The sequence below is a fragment of the Acipenser ruthenus genome, chromosome 6 (assembly GCF_902713425.1).
Source record: "Acipenser ruthenus chromosome 6, fAciRut3.2 maternal haplotype, whole genome shotgun sequence".
Classification (NCBI taxonomy): Eukaryota; Metazoa; Chordata; class Actinopteri; order Acipenseriformes; family Acipenseridae; genus Acipenser; species Acipenser ruthenus.
Window position 1 is genome coordinate 51,213,156 of NC_081194.1, and position 26,182 is coordinate 51,239,337.

Here is a 26,182-nt window from a genome sequence, read left to right on the forward strand (position 1 = left end):
GAGCAATACATCAATAGCTGCCATCTTTCAATATACCTTGCAGGATATTGTAAACATCTGGTTCACACACCATATAAATGAACCGAGTTCACTTGAAAACTGCATTGTGAACACAAACGAACTCGGTCCTGAAAAAAATGGAAAAGGACCAAAAATAAATAAATGAAATAACTTTAGCTCGCATCTAAACGAACTCAGCCCCTTTGCTCGCAGAAGAGTGTGAACAGCAAGCACATTGATACATTGTTTCAAACGCAATGAACCAGACTGTGCCCGTTTGACCCAGTGTGAATGCAGCCTTAGTGTACTGCATGTGGCCCCATCGTACATCAGAGGAGTCAATATGTTGACAGATACAAGGAAAATGTTTCTCATCTTTATGTAGGAATTTAAATATGGTGAGTTAGTAAAATGTTGAAACTTGCCATGCAAGAAAAATCTCCTTTGTTAGACAGGTTATGTTATGGAACACAGTGGAACTGTAATGTCTTGAATTACTTTTCCTATATGCCTGATTCTTGCAAACCTTAATAACTGGATTTAAACTGTATGAAAGGAGGAGATTTCTGTCCTGGAACTCAGCAACACAAAATCAATGTTGTTTTAAACCTCCTACATAAAATGACTGCCCTCAAAGAATGGAGCCAGGGTTAATTTAATTAAAATCTTCTTTATGCATGCTAAACTACAAAGTCGCTACTTAGAGCAAGATATATATGCTAGGCCACCCCAGTGATAACACATCGGCAGCATTTTTCTTAGCAATCAAAACAGACATCAAGTAATCTAATCTAAATCACGAACAATTATCAGACTGGGACACAGGGATCCTTTTAATCAATGTTTTCTATTAAAAACTGAAACAATTCAATATTTGACACCAGCAATGCACTCCACCCTCATTAGAGCATTGTCCTTGGGAAAGCAGCATATTTATCTAACAAAGACTGAAAGCAGCTTTCCATAAAAGATGCAGGAACCTTTTGTAAGCACCACTAGAACTTTACAGACTAGATGTACCTTTTCACACTATAGTATTTTTCAATCTTGAAGATTTTGCTGAAATAGTAATCTCAAAGCTTACATTTAAAAGATTGAATTCAAGGGCACCTCCCTCTCTCTCCCTCTTTCTCTGCTTCAATACATTCAAACAGGAAGCATCAGAGGAAAATGAGCAAATGATTTGTGCTGATCTAAATGCAATGAGCTGGTAACCCCTTCCCTTACAGACGAAAAAAACAAGGGTTCTCATCTTTAAAGAGCCAGCTGTTAACATGGTGTTGGGAATTTAAAAACAGCAAAATAACAGACATGTTGCAAATAGTTCATGCATTGCTTCGGTACAGTATTGCCTTAAAATACAATTCTTTACTGACACATGTGCAAGTAAAAAGGCAGCAGTGTGGAGTAGTGTTTAGGGCTCTGGACTCTTGACCGGAGGGTCGTGGGTTCAATCCCAGGTGGGGGACACTGCTGCTGTACCCTTGAGCAAGGTACTTTACCTAGATTGCTCCAGTAAAAACCCAACTGTATAAATGGGTAATTGTATGTAAAAAAAATAACGTAATTGTATGTAAAAATAATGTGATATCTTGTAACAATAGTAAGTCGTCCTGGATAAGGGCGTCTGCTAATAAATAAATAAATAAATAAATAAATAAATAAATAAATTAATAATAATAAAATTATTTCCCATGCTACAGCTGTAAATACAAAACTATAGATATAAATATCATGGAAATGTAGCCCAACATGACCTACAGCTACAGTATGTAAATGTAAATGAATGCAAAGAAAGGTATGTGCCTCTATACTGTACATCTCTAGATTCCAATAGTCAACAACCTTGTGCTAAAGAAACTAGTTTGTGAGATTTTAGCAAAAGAAGGTGTGGCAGGCACAGCAGATTTACAAACTCATACAAGCTTCTCTGACGGGTATGCTTAAATGTCTGTGTGGCATGCATATGTATTACTGGCACCTTCACTATATCCCAGTTGCCAGCAAGGATGTGCATCCTTTGGGGGGAAATGATGAAAGGCAACACATTTTAGTTCCTACTTATTGCTATGTTATGGTCTCTGTAACCCAAAGTGAACAGGAGAGCCTAATTTAGTACCTTGCACTATGCTTGTTCTACACTACACTTGGTTAAATGTACCTACTGGATATTGAGTCAATAGGAGTTCATCCAATAGCATTATACATTACATTTTGTAAAATACTTTTGACATTGGCAGGTAGTAACCTGTCCCATAAGATCCATAGTGCCGCCTAAAAATATCTAGATGACGTTTGAAATCCTGTTTGGATAGTACTTTCCTGCTTTGCTTCCCCAAAAACTACAATAAAAAATTATTGCAATGCACCAAAACATTTCTGAAGGAGTTTCTCAGACAGTATAATATATATTATTCATTTTGCAAACTGGGCTATGTACAGAAACAAGCATTCATAAGTACCTGGCAGAAAATGTTCAATTTATTTTGCGACAAATGGAATAATCTCTTATTAGTTTTTCTGTGACACTGCTGGAGGTACGTCGCTTGAGCTAACTTCAACTAAAAATATGTCATTTTGTTTTGTTTAACTATAAATTCACAAACTGTACTCAAATATAAAAAGTATTCAAAAGGGCTTGGTATTTAAATTGTTCTAACTCTGTACCCATTCAAGCTGACTCAACAATGCTAAAGTGATAGACATGCATAATGGCTACTGTACTGTACCTTAAAAAGAGATGCTATACAAATAAGCAAACTCACTTCACTACCTAGATGAAAGCTTTAAGTGTATCATTTCTAATAGTTCTACTCCCAAAGTAATACATTAATAAATAAATAAATACATACATAACCATGAGCAACTCAGGATTAGTTAACAAGTGTCATTTATAAAGCCAAACAATATCTGTTTTAAAACTGTATTAATAGGTGCTGTGTAAACACAAACATCATTTAAAGTTATTGTTGATTGGATGTCATCTCTTGTTTGGTGGAAATAACACTGCATTAATCCTGTACATTTTACAGCACCTATACTGGATAAACACACACAAATGTGCTGTTCCAAGCTTCATGCTAAAACAAATTATTAGTAGCACCCCCACTGTCACTATAATCCCTTCAATGGTAAACAACCAATTTGCCTGTTGTTTGCGAATGAAATGCGTGCAAAGTAGACTCTTATAAACGATTAAAACAAGGTGTTTCAGAAATGTGGTGTGGAGGGAATTTATAAATACAGAAGGAGAATGTTTACTGTGCTATACTATGTAATATTGTTAACAAGGCTATACATCTATTTAGGGTTTTCATTTCATCAGAAAACATAAGTAATGTTTTTGTCCTTTCAGTAATATCAATGTGGCTGCACACAAAGAAGAAAGACACTGGGCAGAATTTTCAAAATCCGGTGTTACTGTATCAAACTCGTGGTATAGTAACGAGAGCTTTAGTAGCAAGTTATTTTCAAAATAACTATGTTAATTAAATCAATCGTTAATGCTATGAAATTGAGTCGATGAGGACGATAACGCATTTCTCGTTAAAAAGGTTCATTGTTGCAGGTCACGTACATCACTTCCTGTCTCAACGACTAAATAAGGGGAACTCGTTAATCAAAATGCATGTTAACAAGATAATAAAAAAATGAATGGAAGCAGAATTCGCTGTTATGGAAACTACTAGCGTACAGCAACACGGCTTTCTCACCAGCAATATCCAAATGGAAATGAAATAAAAAATAATGAGAATATCTATTTTGTGTATAATTTGTAAACTTAATTTAAAATTGTGTGTTTTGTCATGCAGAATGTACATTTATCTAGATAACTTCAGATATACAATGCTGATGCTGATAAATGGGTAATTGGGGCTGGGGTGGGGGTAAGCCATCTATGTAGGCTTGGTTGGAATTTACTTTCTTATGTTGACATCTACTTTTGTAGATGTATGTATTTTAGTATACACGATTGTAGGCTATAAAATAAATACGTTTGAAGTGTCATTTGTGTTTGTAGTTATTAGTTACTATACATGTATACCATGTATGTAACACCTGATTACACATTTATTAAGCTTTTAAAATTACGACAGAACTCCCCAACCCAATACACAATTTGTTTATAGTTAATTGTTCGGTGAATTCCTCCAATCATGTATTTTCTCTGGTACTGTTTGCTCACCTCCGCGATAAATAAGCTCAACATGAATAGAAGTAGCTACCGAACACTTACAATATTATAAGATGATGTTATAATATGTGCATACAGACGTGTGAAGGTGAGAGTGTACACTGTACATACAGTGTGGGTGGAGTCTGACAACATTACAAATATGTTTGGCAAAATCCATGTCAATGATCTCGATCACATTAGGTATTCCATTCATGTCCGTGGCGATATCGGTTATATATATATATATATATTGCTGCATATGGATTGTGCTTTTCTCACCTGTACCACAAGATTATCTAGAATCACAAAATAATTGTGGATGTATGTATTTCTGATTATTTCATCTTTTTTCAGGATCATAAATAAACTTGGAAAATTAAGACTGAACATTTTTAGAAACTGAGAATAACTGGAAAAGCCATTCAGCTGAATGTCGCATCCCAGCTGTTCAAATGTACCATGGATAAAGAAGTCTTACATCAGTTAGTTGCTTGCTGCGGGTTGGTGTGGATGAATTGGTTGTCACTTGTTTATTTCCTGCTTTCAAAGCTGCGTCCCTCCTTGCTTGCTCCAACAGAAGCCTAGCCCTCTCTTTAAGCTCCTCTTGTCGGGATAACATCTTCTGTTAGAATGCCACCATTAAAAAAGAGGTAAACATTTTGTGTTAGATGTAGATTTGCAAAGTGAAACGTGATTAAACAGTTTTTCTAAGGTTTGCAATGCACCACGTTTTCCATCTTCCAAATAGTGTACTTACCATGATGGTACTTGGAAGAGGCTACATGGCACACAAATCAAAAAACAAGTACAAGGGAACACTTCCACTTGAACATGTGTTTGCACATTAAAGACTGAGATTTGTCTGTGAACACAAGTACTTCAGTGTTCATTTGGACTTACTTAAACATGATCCATGACTCTTGATTAGGCCATTGAAATGTTCTGCAAACAAAATCTCACCCAGGTAATCATCAGTAAAATTGCTGGTCGCATGGCACTTATCTGCAGAGACATTTCTTTAGCATGTGTTTTAGTGTCGCTTGAGGAAGTATATAGCCTTACCTTTTCTTCAGTGACATTTGATTGCTGGGTGGAGGTAACCTGCAGAATAAGTAAAAACTACATCAGCTGTAGAAGAAAAAGTACACAATAAAGCAACAGCCTACACCAGGGGTCAGCAATTAAATTTCATGGTGGACCAAATGACCTGTGGACAGCTGCAGAGTGGGCCACTTACACCCCTGCCACCCCCCCAAAAAAAATGAGCTCTACAAATGTGTTGCTGTATGGTGCATGGCATAGAGAAAACGTACTGAACAATTTCAATGTATTTTGACCGATCATTCATATCATAGTCCAGGGCGCGCGGCACATTTTAATAACCTATGTATGGCTGCTCCTGTATTTTTAATGCGCGTACATCAAGATGTGCCATGCACCCTAGACTATATGAGCTTTAACTGCATTCCCAGGGGCAATGTTGAAGCAATAATCTTTACCTGCATATGCGACCCAATGTATCGATATCTGTTCCATGATGGGAAAAAAAACGGCAGATTAAATTGTTTCACCGGCATTTGGCTCATCAATAATGCAAAAAAAAAATCAAATAAAAACAAAGCTGCCGCCGGTTGAAAACAAATCAAAAAGGAATAAAGTAGCAACTGTGATAGTGTGTCTGTAAACTCCAAATACATATCAGTAAAAATAATATAGCATCTGTGTTGCATCTATTAAGAAACAAATTAGTTTACTTTAACATTCCGATATGTTGAAAGTGAAATACAAGTCAAAATGTCAGCTGTTCAGCCGGTGCCCCCCACATTTGTCAAGTGGTTTTGAGTGACATATTGTGCAATTTGGTATTTCACCAAAATTAATGAGGGGCGCGTACATTTTTGGACGACTGGCTATTATCGCTGTCAAGTCTGTCACACTCAAACCTGATGTTTTAAAGCTGATCGCAAAAGAAAAGTGCAATTGTTCTCATTGAATTTGTTATAACGTAATGAAGCATTTAAAATACAAATGTATGCTACATAAAAACAAACAAAAGGGGGCTCCCGAGTGGCGCATCCGGTAAAGGCGCTCCACGTGGAGTGCAGGATGCACTCTATAGCCTGGATGTCGCCGGTTCGAGTCCAGGCTATTCCACAGCCGACCGCGGACTGGAGCTCCCAGGGGACGGCGCACAATTGGCCGAGCGTCGCCCGGGGGGAGGGAGGGTTAGGTCGGCCAGGGTGTCCTCGGCTCACCGCGCACCAGCGACCCCTGTAGTCTGGCCGGGCACCTGCGGGCTTGCCTGTAAGCTGCCCAAGAGCTGCGTTGTCCTCCAACGCTGTAGCTCTTGGGTGGCTGCATGGTGAGTCCGCAGTGTGAAAAAAAGCAGTCGGCTGACGGCAAACGCTTCGGAGGACAGCGTGTGTTTGTCTTTGCCCTCCCGAGTCAGCGCAGGGGTGGTAGCCATGTGCTGAGCTTAAAAAAAATAACTGGCAATTCCAAACTGGGAGAAAATAATAAAAATAATTGGCAACGACTAAATTTATAAAAAAAAAAAAGTTATTCTGCGTTCCTGTGTATGAGGGTTCCATACCATAGCCAGGCATAACTGAAACACAATGAACAAAACGCAATCACGAATTTAAAATAAAAATGTGTGCTACTTTAATTTGTTTTAATGTTATTCTTCATTCCTGTGTATGAGGATTCCAATACCATAGCAATGCATAAATGTAACACTGTTACATTTGTGAGGCTGTGTGGTCCAGTGGTTAAAGAAACAGGCTTGTAACCAGAAGGTCCCCGGTTCAAATCCCACCTCAACCACTGACTCATTGTGTGACCCTGAGCAAGTCACTTAACCTCCTTGTGCTCCGTCTTTCTGGCGGTCTGTGAAGAGACAGGGTGCAGCGAAAGCAGTAAAACTTTTTTTTTTTTTTTTTTTTTTAATCAAATCGTTTTCGCGCTGTTTTATTCAAAGGGCCTCTTCTCTCTCTCTCATATGCCCTGCTCTACTCAATTCCCTCAACTGACACACAGCATGCCCTTTTATGGACGCTGACTCCGCCCACTCATCACCCATTGACCCATCGATATCCACTCATTCATATACAAGCGCAAAACTGACATGCAGGCAGGCTGCTAGGGAGCGAGTTTAGCTGGCGAAACAGACTCGCATCACACACCCACTCACATTAGCGGACAACACAGGAAACATTATGTGTACCGTATACAGTTTGTTGTCTTTTACCCGCCGCTACTATATATGAAGATCACATGGGGAGCCCTGTGCCAAGGAGGCTTCCGCGGGCTGAATTTGGCCTGCGGGCCGCCATTTGACGACCACTGGCCTACACCTTTATTACAACGTTACATGGTGTGTACACTCTCAGTTAGGAGAAAGGTCTCTGATTCACCAAACGAACCTCCTTAATATGAATTAAAGTTGCAAAACAAAGTCATACTGTTGCTAATTTACAGGATGGAAGGAGTCCTGTATAACTAATACTTTGGTGCTGTGTTTAACTTCAAACCAGGTCCCAAAGCTGGAATACTACAGTAGGGATTGTAGAAAACCTGTATTTACATGAAATACAATACAGCTGAATCTTTGCAAGTTTAATCGTTGTTCACAATGAAAATAACCCAAAAACCAGAACAGTACCGTAATCACACTGGCTTATATTACTGAAGCAATAACATAACGCACTAAAGCTCTATGTTTTGAGCCTCAACTGTTTACTGCACTCCAGTGTTGAAAGTCCCAGCCAGGGGGCTGCTCCAGTTACGCCTCTCCCAGTAGGTGTTACCATTAGGTCCTGGGGAATGCAGGAATCCTGCCATGAGTAAAGGGATAGACTGAACTATACTATATATTTATTGTGACTTGTATTTATCTGTGTGTTTGTCTGTAGAAATTCACTTTCCTGAGAAACCCGATGTTGTATAAGCATACACAAAACCTTAAAACGCTAATTCTTACCTGCACAGTTTTTACTGAGTGATCTGCGTGGTTCAGTGGTAAACTGGCATCTGAAGTGACATCGGATTCAGAGTGCCTCAGAGTGGCACGCTTTTTTTTGATGAGATCGGCGTCCCTGTTGTAAGAGAACCCAAGCTTGTGAGAGGGAGAGGGCCCTGCTCTCTTGACAGGGGATGTGGGTTCTGGGCTCTGGGCCTCCATTACTCCCTGAAGCCTAGGCCTCTCCTGCTCAGAGCAGCTGCTAGCATTTCTTGAACTTCTGAGTCTCTCCTTTTCAGGAACTTCACACAAGAGCATTGGAGATGCATCCTTCTTTTGATCGCTGACATGCTGTAAGTCGCTCAAGTCTAAAGTGTCCGCTTTCAGCAGTCTCATTTTGCCAAATGACGGCTGTGCTTGTGCTATATCTGTACTGTCATATTTACACAGGTCCTCGGCTGCAGAGTTTCCAGTAGTGCTTGGATGATGTCTTGGAGGATCACTGTCATTTTTCGTCCTATGTGAGGGTGGTGATGCCATGACAGGGCTCAGAGTGGCATCAGCAGTCTTGCACACGTTTTCCAACTCACTGACTGCACTGTTGCTGAAAAACACAGACTCTTCCTGAGCAGAAACTTCTGCCTCTGCACCGTTCGATGGCAGTGCCTCTTGCTCCCGGTTCACCTCGTTAAGCTCAGCATAGAACTTGTCTTGATCAATGGAACTGTTTGTGTCTGTTTCAAAGTCCCCCACTTTGTAGGTGCTTTTGCTGCTGTTTGCCTCTATTTGCACCACATTCAGCTCTTCGCCGCTGAAATGAGCCCTTATTTGATAAAGGTAGGTCATAACAGTTAACTTGTCTGGAATGGCCAGCAGCACCATATCTGAGGGCTCCAGTAACCGGGAGATCCCAAGGCTGGCGAAGCCATCGTAAGCCTTAAAAGTAAAAAAAAAAAAAACACACACAACACACAGTTAATAATGAAAACTACCAACTCCAAAAGGCCAACAATGGACACATTTTGAACATTAAAGCCTACACGGAAAACAAGATCAAATAAATAAAATCTGAAATAAAACACACTTTAAAAACCTAGGACTTGCTGAAAACTTATTTTAAACTCAAATCTCTCCAAGTTAACCCCCCTGCCCCAACTGTTGTAATTGGCATCAGATGTCATTAAGGCAAAAACTGGTCTACTTTATAGAAATTGCAGTTACCTCCAAGTACTTAAATTGGAATATTTTGATCTTGGCCTTTGTTACACAGGTACTAACAGGTTGCACCCATATGCTAAGGATGCCATATCAGAGCAGATTTGGGAACAGGACAACCAGGAATCAGTGGGACCAGTTTGCACTGACAGAGAATGTCAAGGATGGGTTCTGAGATAAGAAAGTGAGATATAAAGAAATACTAAACTAATCCGTCCTGGGCCTTATCACAACCGATCAACCTTCTCCTTTCTACTGCCCATGTAATTGTGCTGATTTGTGCTGATGAAAAATACAAGGAGATAATCAGAAGCAAAACTCAATCCCCAGATCACCTGATGTGATAAAAAAAAAAAAAATTCTATAACACGACAAGAATTTATTTTTTAAGCCCACTTCCTTGGATATCACCAGTTGTATCTTAGGACCAGTGATGGTGGTTTTGATTCTACCTCATCACTAATACCATTTTCATTGTTTAAGGGTCATGACATATTGGAAATTCAGGTTTATCGAGTTTTGGAATAAACAAGGTAAGCCGTTTCTCAATTTACAAATAATTACTACTAGTTTTTTTTTTTTTTTTTTTTTTGCAAGCCTCAACTACGGCTTTTATGCTTTGCACTAGTTAGAACACAGTTCGCACCATAACATTCAGACTTCCATGCAAAAAAAAAGAATAGAAAATAAAGCCTGCTCAGGTTTCTTACTTAAAATTAAATATTGAAAAGCTTGCATTAGAATGAAAATACAAAAAATAGGAGCATGAACTTGAAAAAAATCAGTCTGAAAAAGTCTTGTCCTTATTTGATGCTACAGTTTACTTTAGATTAAGCGATCTACTTCATGATCCAAAATACCTTTAAGAACATAATTCCATTTAAATGTTGTAGGTGTCTTTTTCTCTGTAGCTTTTCTTTTTATAAGCAAAATCCTCTCATTAGTCTACCCTTAAATGGCTTTTATCGGCATTTTTTACATTCCCAGTAAATCTCTCTTGCTTAAATTTAAGCATAGCTACATTTTTCAAAACTTTGTGCAAAACGTTTATATTTTTAAGCCTCCTTTGAAAAAAAGTGGTCCTTCCAGGTTGATTGACAGACCTCAACTGCCGTCATTCATCATCAGCACCACAGGCAATATTCTAAACATTTCTCAATTATACAATACAGCAACACACTAACCAAGATCAGATATCACAGGAAATTACTTTTTTTAATTCAGCTTTTTATAGTCTTCTGGTTAAGCCTGTGAAACTAAAGATATTCCTTCCATTATTGATCGTTTTATACTATCAAGAGTATATTTCAATTGAATTTAGGATTATGAAAATCATTGAAAAAAAAAAAAAAAAGACTATCTGATGTGAAATGTGACCAAATAAAGGCTTTCTGTAACCTTAACCTTTGCTGCCCCTGCAGTGGTCACCTGTGACTGTGTTTTAACAGCCCTTTTTCCCTCTTCTCAATTTACCAACTACAGGGAGTACTCTGTTATTCATTCATAGATGTTGGCTTAATTGGTTAGGAGGAGGAAACGTCAAATGCGCTATGCATCTGCATGGACATTATACATGGCCATTGTTCCTCGTGCTGCATTCATCCCAAACAAGGGCACTAGGGGTTATCAGTCAGAATTGTGTGAGGACAGGAAATAAACCTGCAGGAAACAACTGAGATATTCAATGTAGCTGTCAAGCGAGTGGAACTGCACTGGCGATGAAAGAAATAAGCTACACAATAAACAATATAGGCAGGTTCCAGGAAGAGGGCTTACAAATTATGTACTTCGTATTATTTTTTTTAATATATTTTGTTTATATAGTTTTTTTTTTTTGTTTTTTTTAATATTAGTCATTTTCTCACTTGGAAATTATAAATAGTATTTATTTATTTATTTATTTATTTATTTTTTAAAAATTAAACATGTTTTTTTACTGCTACTACTATGTTACCTCATAGATCACATAAAGCTGACAAGCTTTGAGCAGCAAGTGCTATGCACTCTTAAATCAGTTAGATACCCTTTACAAAACATATTCGTCTTGCACATTTTGCAGAAAATTCCTCAATGGGTGAACCAGGAGCAAAAAAAAAAAAAAAAAAAAAAAGAGAATATAAAAAAAGGGATAGGAGTGCTTTTCTCCATCTGAAAATGCTTTAAAGGCAAATGCTAGCTACAGAATGGATTATAGCAGTCTAGACTTGGGAAATGAACCTAAAAAAAGAAGGTACTTTTCCAGTAACTTATAAAAATGTATATAGAAAAAGACTGGAGGTTTTTTTTTTTTAGTACAAGCAGGTAATACATTGTAATGTTATCTTAGGTGGGTTTTTCTTTTCAGAGTCAGAGTGAAAAAAATAAACTGCATTTTATAATGCATCCAATGTAAACAGCAGACTCTCCTCTTGTTGGGGGGCAGTAGGTGGTGGTGGTGGTTAATAATGAAAAAAATTTAAAAAAAATAGTCCAAATAGTCTAAATGAATGTCAGCTGGCAGTCCTTACCTTTTTGTTGTTTTCTTTAATATCTTGAGGATTCAGGGACTTATAATCACTGAGGGAGAAAGCACAGTGAGCATGTACAGTTTTTGATAAAGGAAGCAATATGAAATTGCATTTTAAAGCGATCTATAATGGCATTATACAGTAACTAGTAATTTCACAGCTATGCAATCAACAAAACTCATAGACTGGAAAATAAAATAAAACAGAAAAAAACATGGATCGTATGAGCTTTTTTTTTTTTGCCCGAAGGTTTTCCATCTAAAAAGTGAAGTTAACAGGCAAAAGACCAGAGGCCAGCCTTTAAAACCAAATTTACCATGCAGTAATCCCTTGTTGTCAATGTACAAAGAGCTACAGGCTTATTTGTCTCATCTTATTTCAACACTGACATAATTTTTATAATCTTCCTGTAGACAGCTATTTGGCTCAGATTAGTTTAAAAAAGAAAAAAAAAAGAAAACAAAATCAGTTTAATATAAATATCATCCCCTCCTGTAATGCAAGACTGCAAAACTTAAGGGAAAACTGAAAATAATAATAATAATAATAATAATAATAATAATAATAAAGCATTTTACACTTTTACTGGTGAAAAGGTTATTATAAATGCAAAACATTTAAGTGTATCTAATGTGACCAGTGCAGTTGTAAAATATATCAGAAACATACAAAAATTTGTAAACAACTTCTACATTTTTTTTGTTTTGTTTTTTCACTTAACGGTAACTATCCACTGTTGCTGGCAATATATATCAATATATATATATAAATAAATACACATTTCTGTATTTAAAAAATAACACAAACAAACGAATCAAACCTTAATTGTTAGGTCTGAAATTGGATACTACCAACAAGTAGTAAAAATGCTACATTTATTATTCCAGCCTTCTTAACCCCCCTATAATGTTGTGGTGCTTATTTTCACTTACAGGAGATTGGGCCTGAAGTGGTGCAATAACGCACAAAAAGCTAAGCCGTTTCTCCACGACGTGGTGAAGTTGGTTATTTTCACCCCTCTGTAGTTTTTTGTAACCTCTCTGCACCATGCAAGCAGTGACTGACTGGCATTTGGCTTCTTCCCCAGAACAGGGCTCGGGACCAGGCTTGACTGGAAGAAAGAGACAAAAAAAACATAAAGGGAGAACAGAGGGAACAAAATTATCATTAATTGACCTAACTAGACGACGCACATCTTTTGATGTCTGTTCAGGCCTTTAAAAACTGTCAATTTATGATGATCATAGCCCGTAAAAGACAAGAATCACAAGTTATTATCTTCAATCCTAGCCCCTGGCACTTGCCTGTGAAGGAAGTTGCCGCTGTAAGATTCCACACTGATTTTAAGAGCAGGTCGAGATCTGCACTGGTGGATGCATCACGTTAAAGCTCTGTAATGCTCCAGGCTGTTCCTACCCTAAAGTTAATGTGTACAGTACCATACGCCCTTCATTTAAAACAAAATACTTCTCAACTGTAGTAACCTAAAAATATCTTGAAACCTTTCTTATTCACAACTTATCTACTTGCGGTAAGATTCAGTGCTTTTTTCCCCTTCTAATGTAACCAAACAACATTATACTTACGAAAGACACAAAAATACATACTACATTATTCCTAAGAAAACCACAAAAAAGCATTATCATTTGACTAATTTCTCACAATACTAAAATTAGTGGTTTGTATAATAAATAAATAAAAAATAAAAACTTCTGTTAATGAACTTAAAAAAACTATAATTTTTTACATATTTCAAGGCTCCTCCAAAACAAAGTGAAATAATAAATAAAAAGTTAAATAAAAATCTTTTTTCTATGTCTGTAGTTTTTCTAGTTTTGTTGCAAAAAAAATACAATTATATTATATATTCCATGTAAATAAATTCCATTGAAAGTAAATTGTGCAGCTTATAGATATTTGTATTTTATTTTCACTTAAGAAATAAATAATAATAACAATAATAATAATAATAATAATAATAATAATAATAATAATAATAATAATAATAATAATAATAATATAAAAACACACACACACTTAATATAAAATAAAATAAAAACACACACACGCTTAATTTCAAACTTGTTATTTATTACCTATGTTGTATTTTGAAATGTTATCAAAGATAACATTTAATCTAAAATCCTGTACTGCAAAGATTTAGCATCAAAATCTTAAAAGGGAAGAGGCAAACATATATCCTTATTCCTTTGTGAACCACATTGGATATCCCCCACCAGCAAAGTAAATGTGGAAAATAAAAATCCAAATTAAAAGGAACGAACATATGCAGTGAATGCAATATGGCATTTAATTTATCTCATAAAGGGTTACAAACTATTATTGCTTTCTGGATCAAATTTTAAATCAGCGAGGCATTAGCAAATATTTCTTATAGACTAACAACTCCCCCTGTTGGTCAACTAAAGCAGTTGTAAAACTAAGGGTTTCAAACTGAAAAGAATAAACAAAAAAACATTATGATTTACGATTTAAACCTTTGTAGTTGAATAACCACAGGAAGGTAATTTATCATCTTAACGAGTGCAAAAAATGATTAATCCGACATCAAATTATTGTAATTACCTATGGATGGAATGTAACCTGCACCGCAGATTACAAAATGGTATTATGTATGTAATTTACCTTACATAAATAGTGTAGAATGGACATTATACCACACATTGCGCGCTATATCCAGCTGGATAAGAACCTTGATTGTCTGCTTACAACCAATAGGAGTTCTCTACAGTCCTGCAAGGTGCAATTCAACACACTACAACAGCTGCAATTGACATAAAGCACTCAAAATGAGCATTTCAAACAACTAAACCCATTAAATCCATCCCTTTTAAGAAGCAAAAGTGGGTTTAGTTCCATTAAAGGAAAGGATTTTACAGTCATGCCCAGCCACTGAGGTAAGCCTGGATAACATTTACTGAACAACAGGTGAGAGTTTGAAAAATAAACACATAAACACATATATATATATATCATACATATAGCTTTTTATTCTGGTAGCTAATCAGAAAGTTTTAAATAAAATATGTATAATGATAGAATTAGAAGTAGTTTTGCCCTTTACATTAATTCTATCAAAATTTAGTTTAAAACTTTTACAAAACCCCCAAGTTAAAGATAAAAGTATTTAATAAGTGTGCAAATATGGTAAAACTATTCTATTAAAACCAGTCAGAATAAATCTCAGAACAGTATTTAACTTGAAAGTTGCATAATAAATTACAATCATTTTTGTTTAAAAATATATACTGTGTAAAATTGTAAGCATAAATGACTGTACTTATTTTACACCTCATTTATTATCTATTTTAAAACATTATATATATTTTTAAAATTGTTGCTCTTATTTTACATTGAGGCACACATGTAATTGATATTTAAATTAAGGTGTAAATTATTATAGTACCACCGACATCTTAAATAGAATTTACAATGGTAATGTATTTGGAATAATCCATGCTGTTCATTATGACTTTCATGAAACATTTTCTGAATGAAGGTCAATTACTGTACTTCAAATCACGTGAGGGTGACCTCATCAAAAGTACTGTTTGTGGATCAGCCCCTCATGTCTCATTCTACTGCTTGATTTTTTTCGATCAAATTACATTTAGTGCATTTTTTTTTTTTTACTGTATGGCCTAAATCCTAACCTGACCTTAACCTTCTGATTCATTCTTATTAACCAGATTCAACAGTGTCAAAGTGGAATCCTGCTCTCTAAAGGGAACATTATACTGCCTGTTTGGTAATGCACAAAGCATATTACGGTGTCCACATCTCAATTCTTTCATGTGAATTTCCTAAGGCAACACCCCCCCCCCCCCACCCCCCTGACCCCCAAGTGATTTAAAAGTATCTCTAATTTTAGTGGAATAATTTCCTGGGATTAATATGCAAGTGACATTAAAAGCAATTATAGAACAACATACTTTCACAGCAATGTTCTTAAGGCAACAGTGTTTGTTGTCTCTATTGACACTAGTGCAAAATGAAGGAGAAGTAACCCTTTCCTCACAACACTAGTTGCATGGCTATTTTTTTCACTGAAACAAGAGCAAAGTAGGAAGCATGACTGGTGTTAGTAACTGGCGCACTTTTATGAAACATGATTGTAAGCAATAGGAGTAACTAAATAAATCCAACTATAAATATAAACCTGCACATGCTGTTTAAGTTTATGCTAAAATATCATTTTTTGGTGTTGTTCATAAAATTATTTAGCCTTCAGACCTGGTTCATGTTCCTGTTCGTTAACATTCCCAGTAGGTAGTTTTTGGGACATTATTTCTACCCTCTTCAAATCAGCTAGCCACTACCACCCAGCTGTGTACCAGCATAAACTAAAAAGTCAAACTTTTTCTCAGATTTTGTTACTCATAACATCATAGAGGAAACCAACAAAATTGATATTTTGTGCATGGGGGTTAAAAGCTACAAATCTATGTAAAAAACAAAACAATTAATCAAATCAATATAATTTTTCCCAAATCCAATCAAGATATCCAATCAAGATATTAGTGTCAATAAGAGTCTCTCTCTCTCTCTCTCTCTCTATATATATATATTGTAAGGATTTAATGCAAGTGCCTCCTATTTCATTAAAGGCAATGCAATGATTTTATAAGGGGGTCTGGGCAGGGCAATCATTTACCGTCTTTGTTTGCTTGTAAAACTAGTACAAAAAAAAAAGAACAACTGTACCTCTGACATACATCACCAACAGACAGGCAGGGCACATCCACATATCCCCATAGTCTGGTGTTCTAAAGAATACCTTTGGCAAGTTTCATCACAATGGAAAAGTATTTCTCTCGAAATAAGTACAAATCTAAGTGTGACGTACATTGATTGACCAACACACAGAAAGCCTCCAAACACCCCCAGATTATGATATACGCAATAGCTTGTACTGAAGAAAGACCTTAGCAAGTTTCAAAATTGTTCTCTACATAGAAAATTATTATAACGACACATATGGACAGACAGACATAAATAATGTACCTTTTTTATCCCCTTTTAACCCATTCCAACCAAAAGGAGCTATTTTAATATAGTAGATTGCAAATGCTGAACACAGATTCTGCTTTGAAAGAGTTGTATTGTAAGATGATCCATAGTCTGTGTTTAAAGCAGGAAAATGTTGAACGTTATGCATGTTTTCAGAAATCTTCTTTCCAGTGCATTCCTACATATTCTGAGATTACAGCTGCGTTGGACATTTTGTCAGTATCTCAGCTCTGAATCAAACCCAGTATCCTATGAATCTTAAATCTTATGCTCAAATTACAATTCCACACAGCCTTAAGAAAAAAAAAATGGTCTTCCATGAAAAGATAACCCCAAAGTATATATTTATGATACTTCAACTCTTTAAAACCTCTAAATCTATCTGGGCTTCAGGCTATAGGTACTATCATAAAAATGACCTTGTATGGCACAGCTTACTCAGCTCACAAAGTCTCATGCATGCGTGTTCATATTTAGCATTTTTGTTCCAAGTCTGCTTCAAGTCTCAAGGCAAAAAAGCTATGCCACACAAACTTCAAAAATCACATGAAAACTTGCAAGTTGTTTTTCCCCATGTCTGCAAGGACATTTCCTAATCCTACTGAAGAGTGGGGTGCCAGTTATTTTTACATTTGACTGAACAGAAGAAACAGAAAACAGGCATAAGGCACACTGCTTTTTCACTTTAGTTTTTCTGATTAGAAAATCCTGACGGTATAACAGCCTTTATAAAAGTTTACCACTGTAGTTTTTCCCATGGTTATACTATGCAATTACCATCGCTTACCCTGGTTTGCCATGTTTATTAATATGCTTTACCATACCTTGCTATGCTTTCACTATGCTTTGTTACACTTTGCTATGTTTTTACTATGGTTAACTTTTATAAGGGAAAGTTGTTTTTCAAATGTAGTTAGTGTTTCAGATTATTTAATATTTGTTGTGCTATCAGATATCAATATTAAACATTACTACTGTACAAGATATATAATTTACAGTATGTACAAGTTCTGTTGTGCAGTATATGTTCCTACATGTTTGTTATATCAAACACTACAAAATATGAGGGTGTTTTATTGTGTTTAGAAAAATAAAAAAAATATTCAGGTTGAAGTATATATATATATATATATATATATATATATATATATATATATATATATATATATATATACACACTGTATTTACTGTAGAACTATTGCATGAATCACTAGTACAGGGAATTGGGAGACATGCTGTAGGAGTGTTATATCCGAGAGCCTTATAGCGAGGGAGCACTGTATGTGTGTGTGTATATATATATATATATATATATATATATATATATATATATAGGGCTGTCAATTAATCGCAGTTAGCTTCTGCGATTAACTCGTTAATTCTTTGAGAGATTAATTATTTTAACGTGCGTTAATCGCATTGCTGTGTCTTGAGCCTTTCGGCACACCGTACTTCAATCCCGGCTGCGGCAACATTGTATTGAGTGTCTGAGTGCAGTTATTGTTTAAATAGAAAGTTAATCACTGAACCGCGTAATGGAGCAAAGCACTAAAAATGAATGGGATTTTTTTTTTTTTTTTACAGCTCACTGGACAGAAAGACGCTTACTTGTCTACTGTCAGCGAGTTCCAGTATCAAACACGAGTACATCTAGTCTGCTTTGTGCTGAACACGCCATCATCTCTCAAAATACATTGCTGCAAGCCCATATCAAGCCCATATCAAGCTAAGTATGATAATACTTTTTTTTAAATGAATTAGGCTGCGTTGCTCCTTTTTTTTTTTTGCGCGCGTAGTGTAAAGCCTAACAATTCTGCGTAGTATGTAAAGCCTAACCATTGTTAGTTTGCAGTTTTTGGATATGGTGACAGTTTTTTTTTTTTTTTTTTTTATGTTCTCTTCACAATTAACCGTTCATTTCCTAGAAGTGCTTACTATACCGTGTTACCTATTTACAGAGTTTTGGTTGTAGTAACCGATAGAATGACTTCAGAAACATTTTGTGCAGAAGTAAAAGCAGCGCTGAAGGTATAGACCCTTCGCCAGCCAACAAATGCAATGGTATAGGCCAGGGGTACCCTAAATTACTTAATTGGACCAATTAAGTGCTTATTAGAAGCTTAATTAGTCCAATTAAGTCATTTAGGGTACAGTTGGATCAAAAACCAGGAGGGAAACCGGCCCTCCAGGACCTGGATTCGAGACCCCTAGTATAGGCTACAATAACAAGACATTAACTGCAGGACCGTACCAAGGAGGGTGCGAGCAGTGCGGCCGCACAGGGTGCCAGTCTGAGGGGGGCGCCGATTGATTGGCTGATGAATAAAACAAATGTGTGCAATAACGATTCAAAATTTTTACTTACTTTATTTTAGAAATGTCATAACTGAATCAACACGTTATGCGATATCATTCTTTAAAAAACTAAAATGTTATGCGATAACATTCTTTAAAAAACTAAAATGCAATCGCCATTTAAAAACAGCTGCCACGTCAATTTCAGTAGGCTACTGTTTAGCCAGAGAGAGTGTGAAAAATAGCGTTTCATCCCAGAGTCTAACACTGGTTATAATTATTTTTTTATCGTGCAAAACAACTGCTTGGTGATACGCTGCAGCTCTGCTCAGACCGCAACGTTTTATATGAAATGAAGATATTGTTTGCTACGCGGCTTCTGGAAAATCTCATGAGCAAAAACGTAGCCACGCACAGTGGTCAGTTTTTCAGATTGATAGCAAAGTGTAGTCCGTTACCAGCAAAAAAATATTTAGCGTTGGGTGGAAAAAAACAGGGTCGGTCGGGTAACCCGAACCACACATCTTTTTATTTGGCCTTATTATTCGTCAGCCAATCGGCGCCCCCCTCAAGTTAGCATCAGACCTGAGGGGAGGTTCTATGCCTGTAACTCCAGTGGTTCTTTTGTTAAATTATGCCAAACTTGTGGTGGCACACCCAGGCTAAGAATGTGATTTCACTTACAGAATACGATCATATTCAATATAAGTTTCTGGTGGTAGCAGCATTTTCAAAATGTCCACAGGAACTGTCAATGCATTAACAAAGGTATGGCGTCTCCTAATAAACAAATATTACACTTACTACAATACTACACTTAAGAAACTGTCTTTGCTTTTATGTTTTGTTGTTTCCCTATTCATTATATATATATATATATATATATATATATATATATATATATATATATATATATATATATATATATATATATATATATACATTTCTCTTCAATGAATAGAGCAGATTGTGTGCCCAATTATAAAACACACACATAACTGAGAAAATAAAAGTGTCTTTCTTTTATAGAAATCTGCTTTGCAGGAACAAACCAGACGGTAAAGGTTTGCTTGTTTAGTTTCACACCTCTAAAATATCAGCTTGACTAAATTCAGTTCTGCTCTACTGGAGCTCTCTGGACCTTTGAAAAAACACAAGACACAAAATGTTGTTGTGGTCTTCACTTACACACTCACAGATTAGTTTTGCTAATGAGAATCTGTCTTTTTCAATTGTGTATATCAGTCCAATATGAATACTCTATTTGTGCAATTTTATAAAACAGACATAATAAGAAATTTCTCCAAAAAACTATGAATGTAATTTAAACACAAAGTGTAGGTTTAAAGCCAACCCACTCAAATGTCTTCAAGGCATTAATCTCCTTTACTGGCACCTTCAGCAAACAAATTAGGGGTGCACTAGTTCACAGATTTCAGAGATAAATTGCCTATTTATCAATTAATCAGTGCTTCAACAGAAAACTAATTAAGAAGGCACTTCTGGAAATATGTTACACAGGAAAATAAATGCATGGTTAGTAACCTAATGCTAATTTATTATTGTCCGAGTAGCATCAGCATGACTTTGATGGGATACTAAGATAATCAAACCAATTAAAATTAAAATAATTACACAGTCACCTCTTTAACAAGGTCTTGATCAAAATAAGGATTTTGATAACTCTGAAAATACCTTAACCACAAATTAAGATTGTGAGCAGATCCTACTAAAGGCTGAAGAGATGAAAGATTTGTGAAAGACATCCCTAGTAACAGCCTTTAGTAAAAATATACATAATCATAATCTTGTCAAAACAGAAAAACCAAATCTTCACCCTTCACATATTTATTGCAAAGGTCAGTGAAAAACTTTTACAAAAGATTTGACATAGTTAAAATACTTTTATTGCCATCAGGTCTAAACATGCATGCAGACGTTGTTTTAGGTCTGTTTTGGTAGTCTCCTGTAACACACTGTATATATTTTCCTTTCTCTGCTATTTTCTACCATACCTCAAACGGATAAAGGATTGGTGGACATTTCAAAGTGCCACAATGTTTCTTTGATGCTTTAAGGTAAATGTGCTTTGCTATGTTTCTACCATGTAATTTGATGAATTGTGTATTAAATAATTCCAGTCTACTGTAGGTGAGGAATACCACTGATGTAAGATTGACATTATAATTTACCATAAAAGATGAATTACTACAGGTTTAACAATGTAATGACCACGGTACAGTCACAGAGAGAGGTCTCACAAGAACAGTGGTACCCACAATATCATTTATTTTTTTAAGATGATTTACCAACTCATTTTCTTTCGCATTATATGTGCAGCATAGAGACACACAGATACATATTTCAAAAATATATAAACCCAAATGCAATTAAATACACATCTGTCAATCCAGCTATAAGGCAATCGCAAGATTTTTGATGCAACACCAAAGGGTCCCTTCAGAATCCCTGTAAGTAACTGTCAAATTGTCAGTAAAGAAAATAGAGGCGTGATAAATGCGTTAAAAAATAGCATTTATAGGAAGTGTTACTTTTAATTGTCTTTCACTACAATTTAATGCAGTTTCACTGTAATTGCATATTATACCAAATTAGTAAGATTAATCAATTAATTAATCGTCCAGATGGTGTGATTAATCGATCAAAAGAAAATGCCACGATTAAAACCCCTAATACACATTATATATATATAAAAATGTGAAAGACATATTATACCAAATTAGTAAGATTAATCAATTAATTAATCGTCCAGATGGTGTGATTAATCGATCAAAAGAAAATGCCACGATTAAAACCCCTAATACACATTATATATATATACAGTGCCTTGCGAAAGTATTCGGCCCCCTTGAACTTTGCGACCTTTTGCCACATTTCAGGCTTCAAACAAAGATATGAAACTGTAATTTTTTGTGAAGAATCAACAACAAGTGGGACACAATCATGAAGTGGAACGAAATTTATTGGATATTTCAAACTTTTTTAACAAATAAAAAACTGAAAAATTGGGCGTGCAAAATTATTCAGCCCCCTTAAGTTAATACTTTGTAGCGCCACCTTTTGCTGCGATTACAGCTGTAAGTCGCTTGGGGTATGTCTCTATCAGTTTTGCACATCGAGAGACTGAAATTTTTGCCCATTCCTCCTTGCAAAACAGCTCGAGCTCAGTGAGGTTGGATGGAGAGCATTTGTGAACAGCAGTTTTCAGTTCTTTCCACAGATTCTCGATTGGATTCAGGTCTGGACTGTGACTTGGCCATTCTAACACCTGGATATGTTTATTTGTGAACCATTCCATTGTAGATTTTGCTTTATGTTTTGGATCATTGTCTTGTTGGAAGACAAATCTCCGTCCCAGTCTCAGGTCTTTTGCAGACTCCATCAGGTTTTCTTCCAGAATGGTCCTGTATTTGGCTCCATCCATCTTCCCATCAATTTTAACCATCTTCCCTGTCCCTGCTGAAGAAAAGCAGGCCCAAACCATGATGCTGCCACCACCATGTTTGACAGTGGGGATGGTGTGTTCAGGGTGATGAGCTGTGTTGCTTTTGCGCCAAACATAACGTTTTGCATTGTTGCCAAAAAGTTCGATTTTGGTTTCATCTGACCAGAGCACCTTCTTCCACATGTTTGGTGTGTCTCCCAGGTGGCTTGTGGCAAACTGTAAACGACACTTTTTATGGATATCTTTAAGAAATGGCTTTCTTCTTGCCACTCTTCCATAAAGGCCAGATTTGTGCAGTATACGACTGATTGTTGTCCTATGGACAGAGTCTCCCACCTCAGCTGTAGATCTCTGCAGTTCATCCAGAGTGATCATGGGCCTCTTGGCTGCATCTCTGATCAGTCTTCTCCTTGTATGAGCTGAAAGTTTAGAGGGACGGCCAGGTCTTGGTAGATTTGCAGTGGTCTGATACTCCTTCCATTTCAATATTATCGCTTGCACAGTGCTCCTTGGGATGTTTAAAGCTTGGGAAATCTTTTTGTATCCAAATCCGGCTTTAAACTTCTCCACAACAGTATCTCGGACCTGCCTGGTGTGTTCCTTGTTCTTCATGATGCTCTCTGCGCTTTAAACGGACCTCTGAGACTATCACAGTGCAGGTGCATTTATACGGAGACTTGATTACACACAGGTGGATTCTATTTATCATCATTAGTCATTTAGGTCAACATTGGATCATTCAGAGATCCTCACTGAACTTCTGGAGAGAGTTTGCTGCACTGAAAGTAAAGGGGCTGAATAATTTTGCACGCCCAATTTTTCAGTTTTTTATTTGTTAAAAAAGTTTGAAATATCCAATAAATTTCGTTCCACTTCATGATTGTGTCCCACTTCTTGTTGATTCTTCACAAAAAATGACAGTTTCATATCTTTATGTTTGAAGCCTGAAATGTGGCAAAAGGTCGCAAAGTTCAAGGGGGCCGAATACTTTCGCAAGGCACTGTATATATATATATATATATAGATACACATACATATACACACACACTATATATATATATATATATATATATATATATATATATATACACACACACACACACACACACACACACGCATACACACACACACACACACACACACTGTAGTGAAGAGCATGCAACAACAGCTACAGACTAGGAACTGAAACCTCTTTATAGGGAAGGCATCTTTACCCAATAGTGCTTTGTTATTTGGCAATACATGTACACTAGATACATTTTAAAATGCTCAATGTGTTATGCTGCTCCCTCAGAGCCATATAGCCACAATGAGGTATGGTGTAATAATAGTGGTGATGTAAATTAACCTTGTTCAGTTTGGTTGAAGTGCATTTCATATGAAAAGCACTGACCCTTGAATTCACCATGCACAGGTTTGGACCAAATGCTGTCAATTGATTTTGATCAGATTTCAGTCTATTTAAATTACATGTGTAGCTACATTTTAAAGAGTATGTTTTTATTATTGGTTCTGCGTGGATTGGAATATTAATTATTAGTGTAACTAGTGCACATTTTGACAATTATAGTGCTATGAACACATTGTCTTTGTAACTGTAAAAAATTATTGGAAATGACAGGAGTCATGTTTGCGAAACAATTGAAAAAATGTTGCATTTACAATAAGTCATTTTGAAAAAAAGAAACAAACAACTGAACGAAACTGCTAAAATTGGGAAGGGATTTGAGAAGATATTATGATAAAATGTAATCACCCAGATTTGAAGTAAAATAGAAACATTCTTCAGTCCATGAAACATTAAATAACCACCATAGAAATATCCAGGTGAATAACCATGGGAACATATAACTTTGAGTCATGAAACTCTACAAGGTGATTTTAAGGGTAGGTACTTTTAATATGAGATGCACTTCAACCATATCAATCTGGCAGGGATTGGTCTAACGCTTGTAGAAACGACACCTCTGATAATTCATATTAATCTTGCACAGTAAATAACAGATGGGTTGTTAACGCACATCGTTACACTGCCCTGCTTCTGGTATGAATTGACAATGTTCATCTAAAAATGTAAGGAAACAGCACTGCCCCCTGTAGCATGGCTGACTGCAATACTGTGTATCCGTTGGGAATGGTAATTCAATTTAAAAAATCATCATCGCGGACCATTTCTCAATGTCTCAATGTACAGTAGCACAGGTCTTTTGATACAAACATAATTAAAGTCGAATTTGATTTGCTATAAATTAAGCAGTACATATCTATAAATACAGCTGAACAGTGTTTTCAAAAGGACATATTTATGGGGGAGGAGGTAATTAAATGCTCATAGTGACCACTTCAGGTGTACTCCAGAGCACAGTGGCTAAAGAAGCAACATATTTCTTTTAAATCTCAGCAATAAGAGCATTATTTTAACTTTTTGATGGCATTACAGGAGCTAGCCTTGACTGGGTTTAAGCCCACACACCTGTGTCTCAGGACAGGATAAGCCAAGATTAAGCTAATGTTACCTGCTCTTTCTGCTGTGTCATTCAAACCCTCCAGGAGCAACGATGGGAGGACAAAGCACCTTTTGGGCCACCCTAATAAATGCCATAGGTTTGCAACATCAAACATGAAAGATTATAAGATTTTCATAATTTGTGGTTTGGATACTTCCTAACTGAAACAGGTCATCTTCAGGAGATTACACTAATATTTGTTTTCATTTTCTGTAAACCAAGGCTGTAATCCCCAATGATAAAATGGCACAAGTTATGAAAGATTATAAACCACTTTGGAAAAAACAGTGGCTTCCCTTTAGCTCTTAAACTCAAGGAGCTGCTGAATAACAAAACAGCAGTTAATTTTTTTTATCCCACCGATGTGCCCACAAAAAAATCATAAATATCCCTTGCTGAAAGCCATGAAGGATCTCCAGATTAGAATCAAGAGCTTGGTTCTCCGAGACGGATCACTTCAGCACAACACTGGATTGGGTGTCTACACTTTCTATACAGACATCATAATGTATTCCAGAGGAAGATTTTTAAATTTGCTGAAACTAGAAATGTATGTTTTTGTGAACAAAAGCAAGGCATTCCCTATGCAACAACAAAGTTCACTCAATCACTGTGCAACCTTGTCGGATACATAGGCAACATGAGCACTTATCATGACGGAAGTATAAATAAATAAAAATAAATTGAGATTTTGAGGGCACAATCTAAGGGAAAGCGACAGGGGATGTTCTCATAACAAAAAAGTAGGGAAATTAACGGTGGCTATACCTGTATTTGCCATGGGTGCCCTTCTCAATTGCTGCAATGCCCATCAAAACGTATGTCTATTCACGGCAATTATGGCCACAGTGCCCTTTCTGCTACAGCAACGAGAAGCCTATACACAGCAAATTAGGAAGTGTTTGGCTCCAAACAATTATATGATTTGTGTGGTTAAGTCACATCAGCGAAAAACTACAAAAAAACAATCAACAAACACTATCCTTTCAAGTACATGGATTTCTATCGTGCGTAATAATGCCA

The 26,182-nt window shown here is 36.2% G+C and overlaps 1 protein-coding gene across 14 annotated transcripts in view; it reads right to left on the bottom strand.

Moving 5' to 3' along the window:
• Positions 1-26,182, bottom strand: part of ehbp1 (EH domain binding protein 1) — a 157,553-nt gene that overhangs the window by 55,043 nt on the left and 76,328 nt on the right. For 13 of the 14 annotated variants that reach the window (XM_034921688.2, XM_034921697.2, XM_034921690.2 and 10 more), the window contains 5 exons: positions 12,793-12,971; positions 11,861-11,909; positions 8,160-9,074; positions 5,240-5,278; positions 4,656-4,799 (listed from right to left, as the gene is read on the bottom strand). In XM_034921688.2, coding sequence (XP_034777579.2) covers positions 4,656-4,799; positions 5,240-5,278; positions 8,160-9,074; positions 11,861-11,909; positions 12,793-12,971 — 1,326 coding nt within the window. The remainder of the gene's footprint in view (positions 1-4,655; positions 4,800-5,239; positions 5,279-8,159; positions 9,075-11,860; positions 11,910-12,792; positions 12,972-26,182) is intronic. The other variant, XM_034921689.2, reaches the window with a different exon arrangement.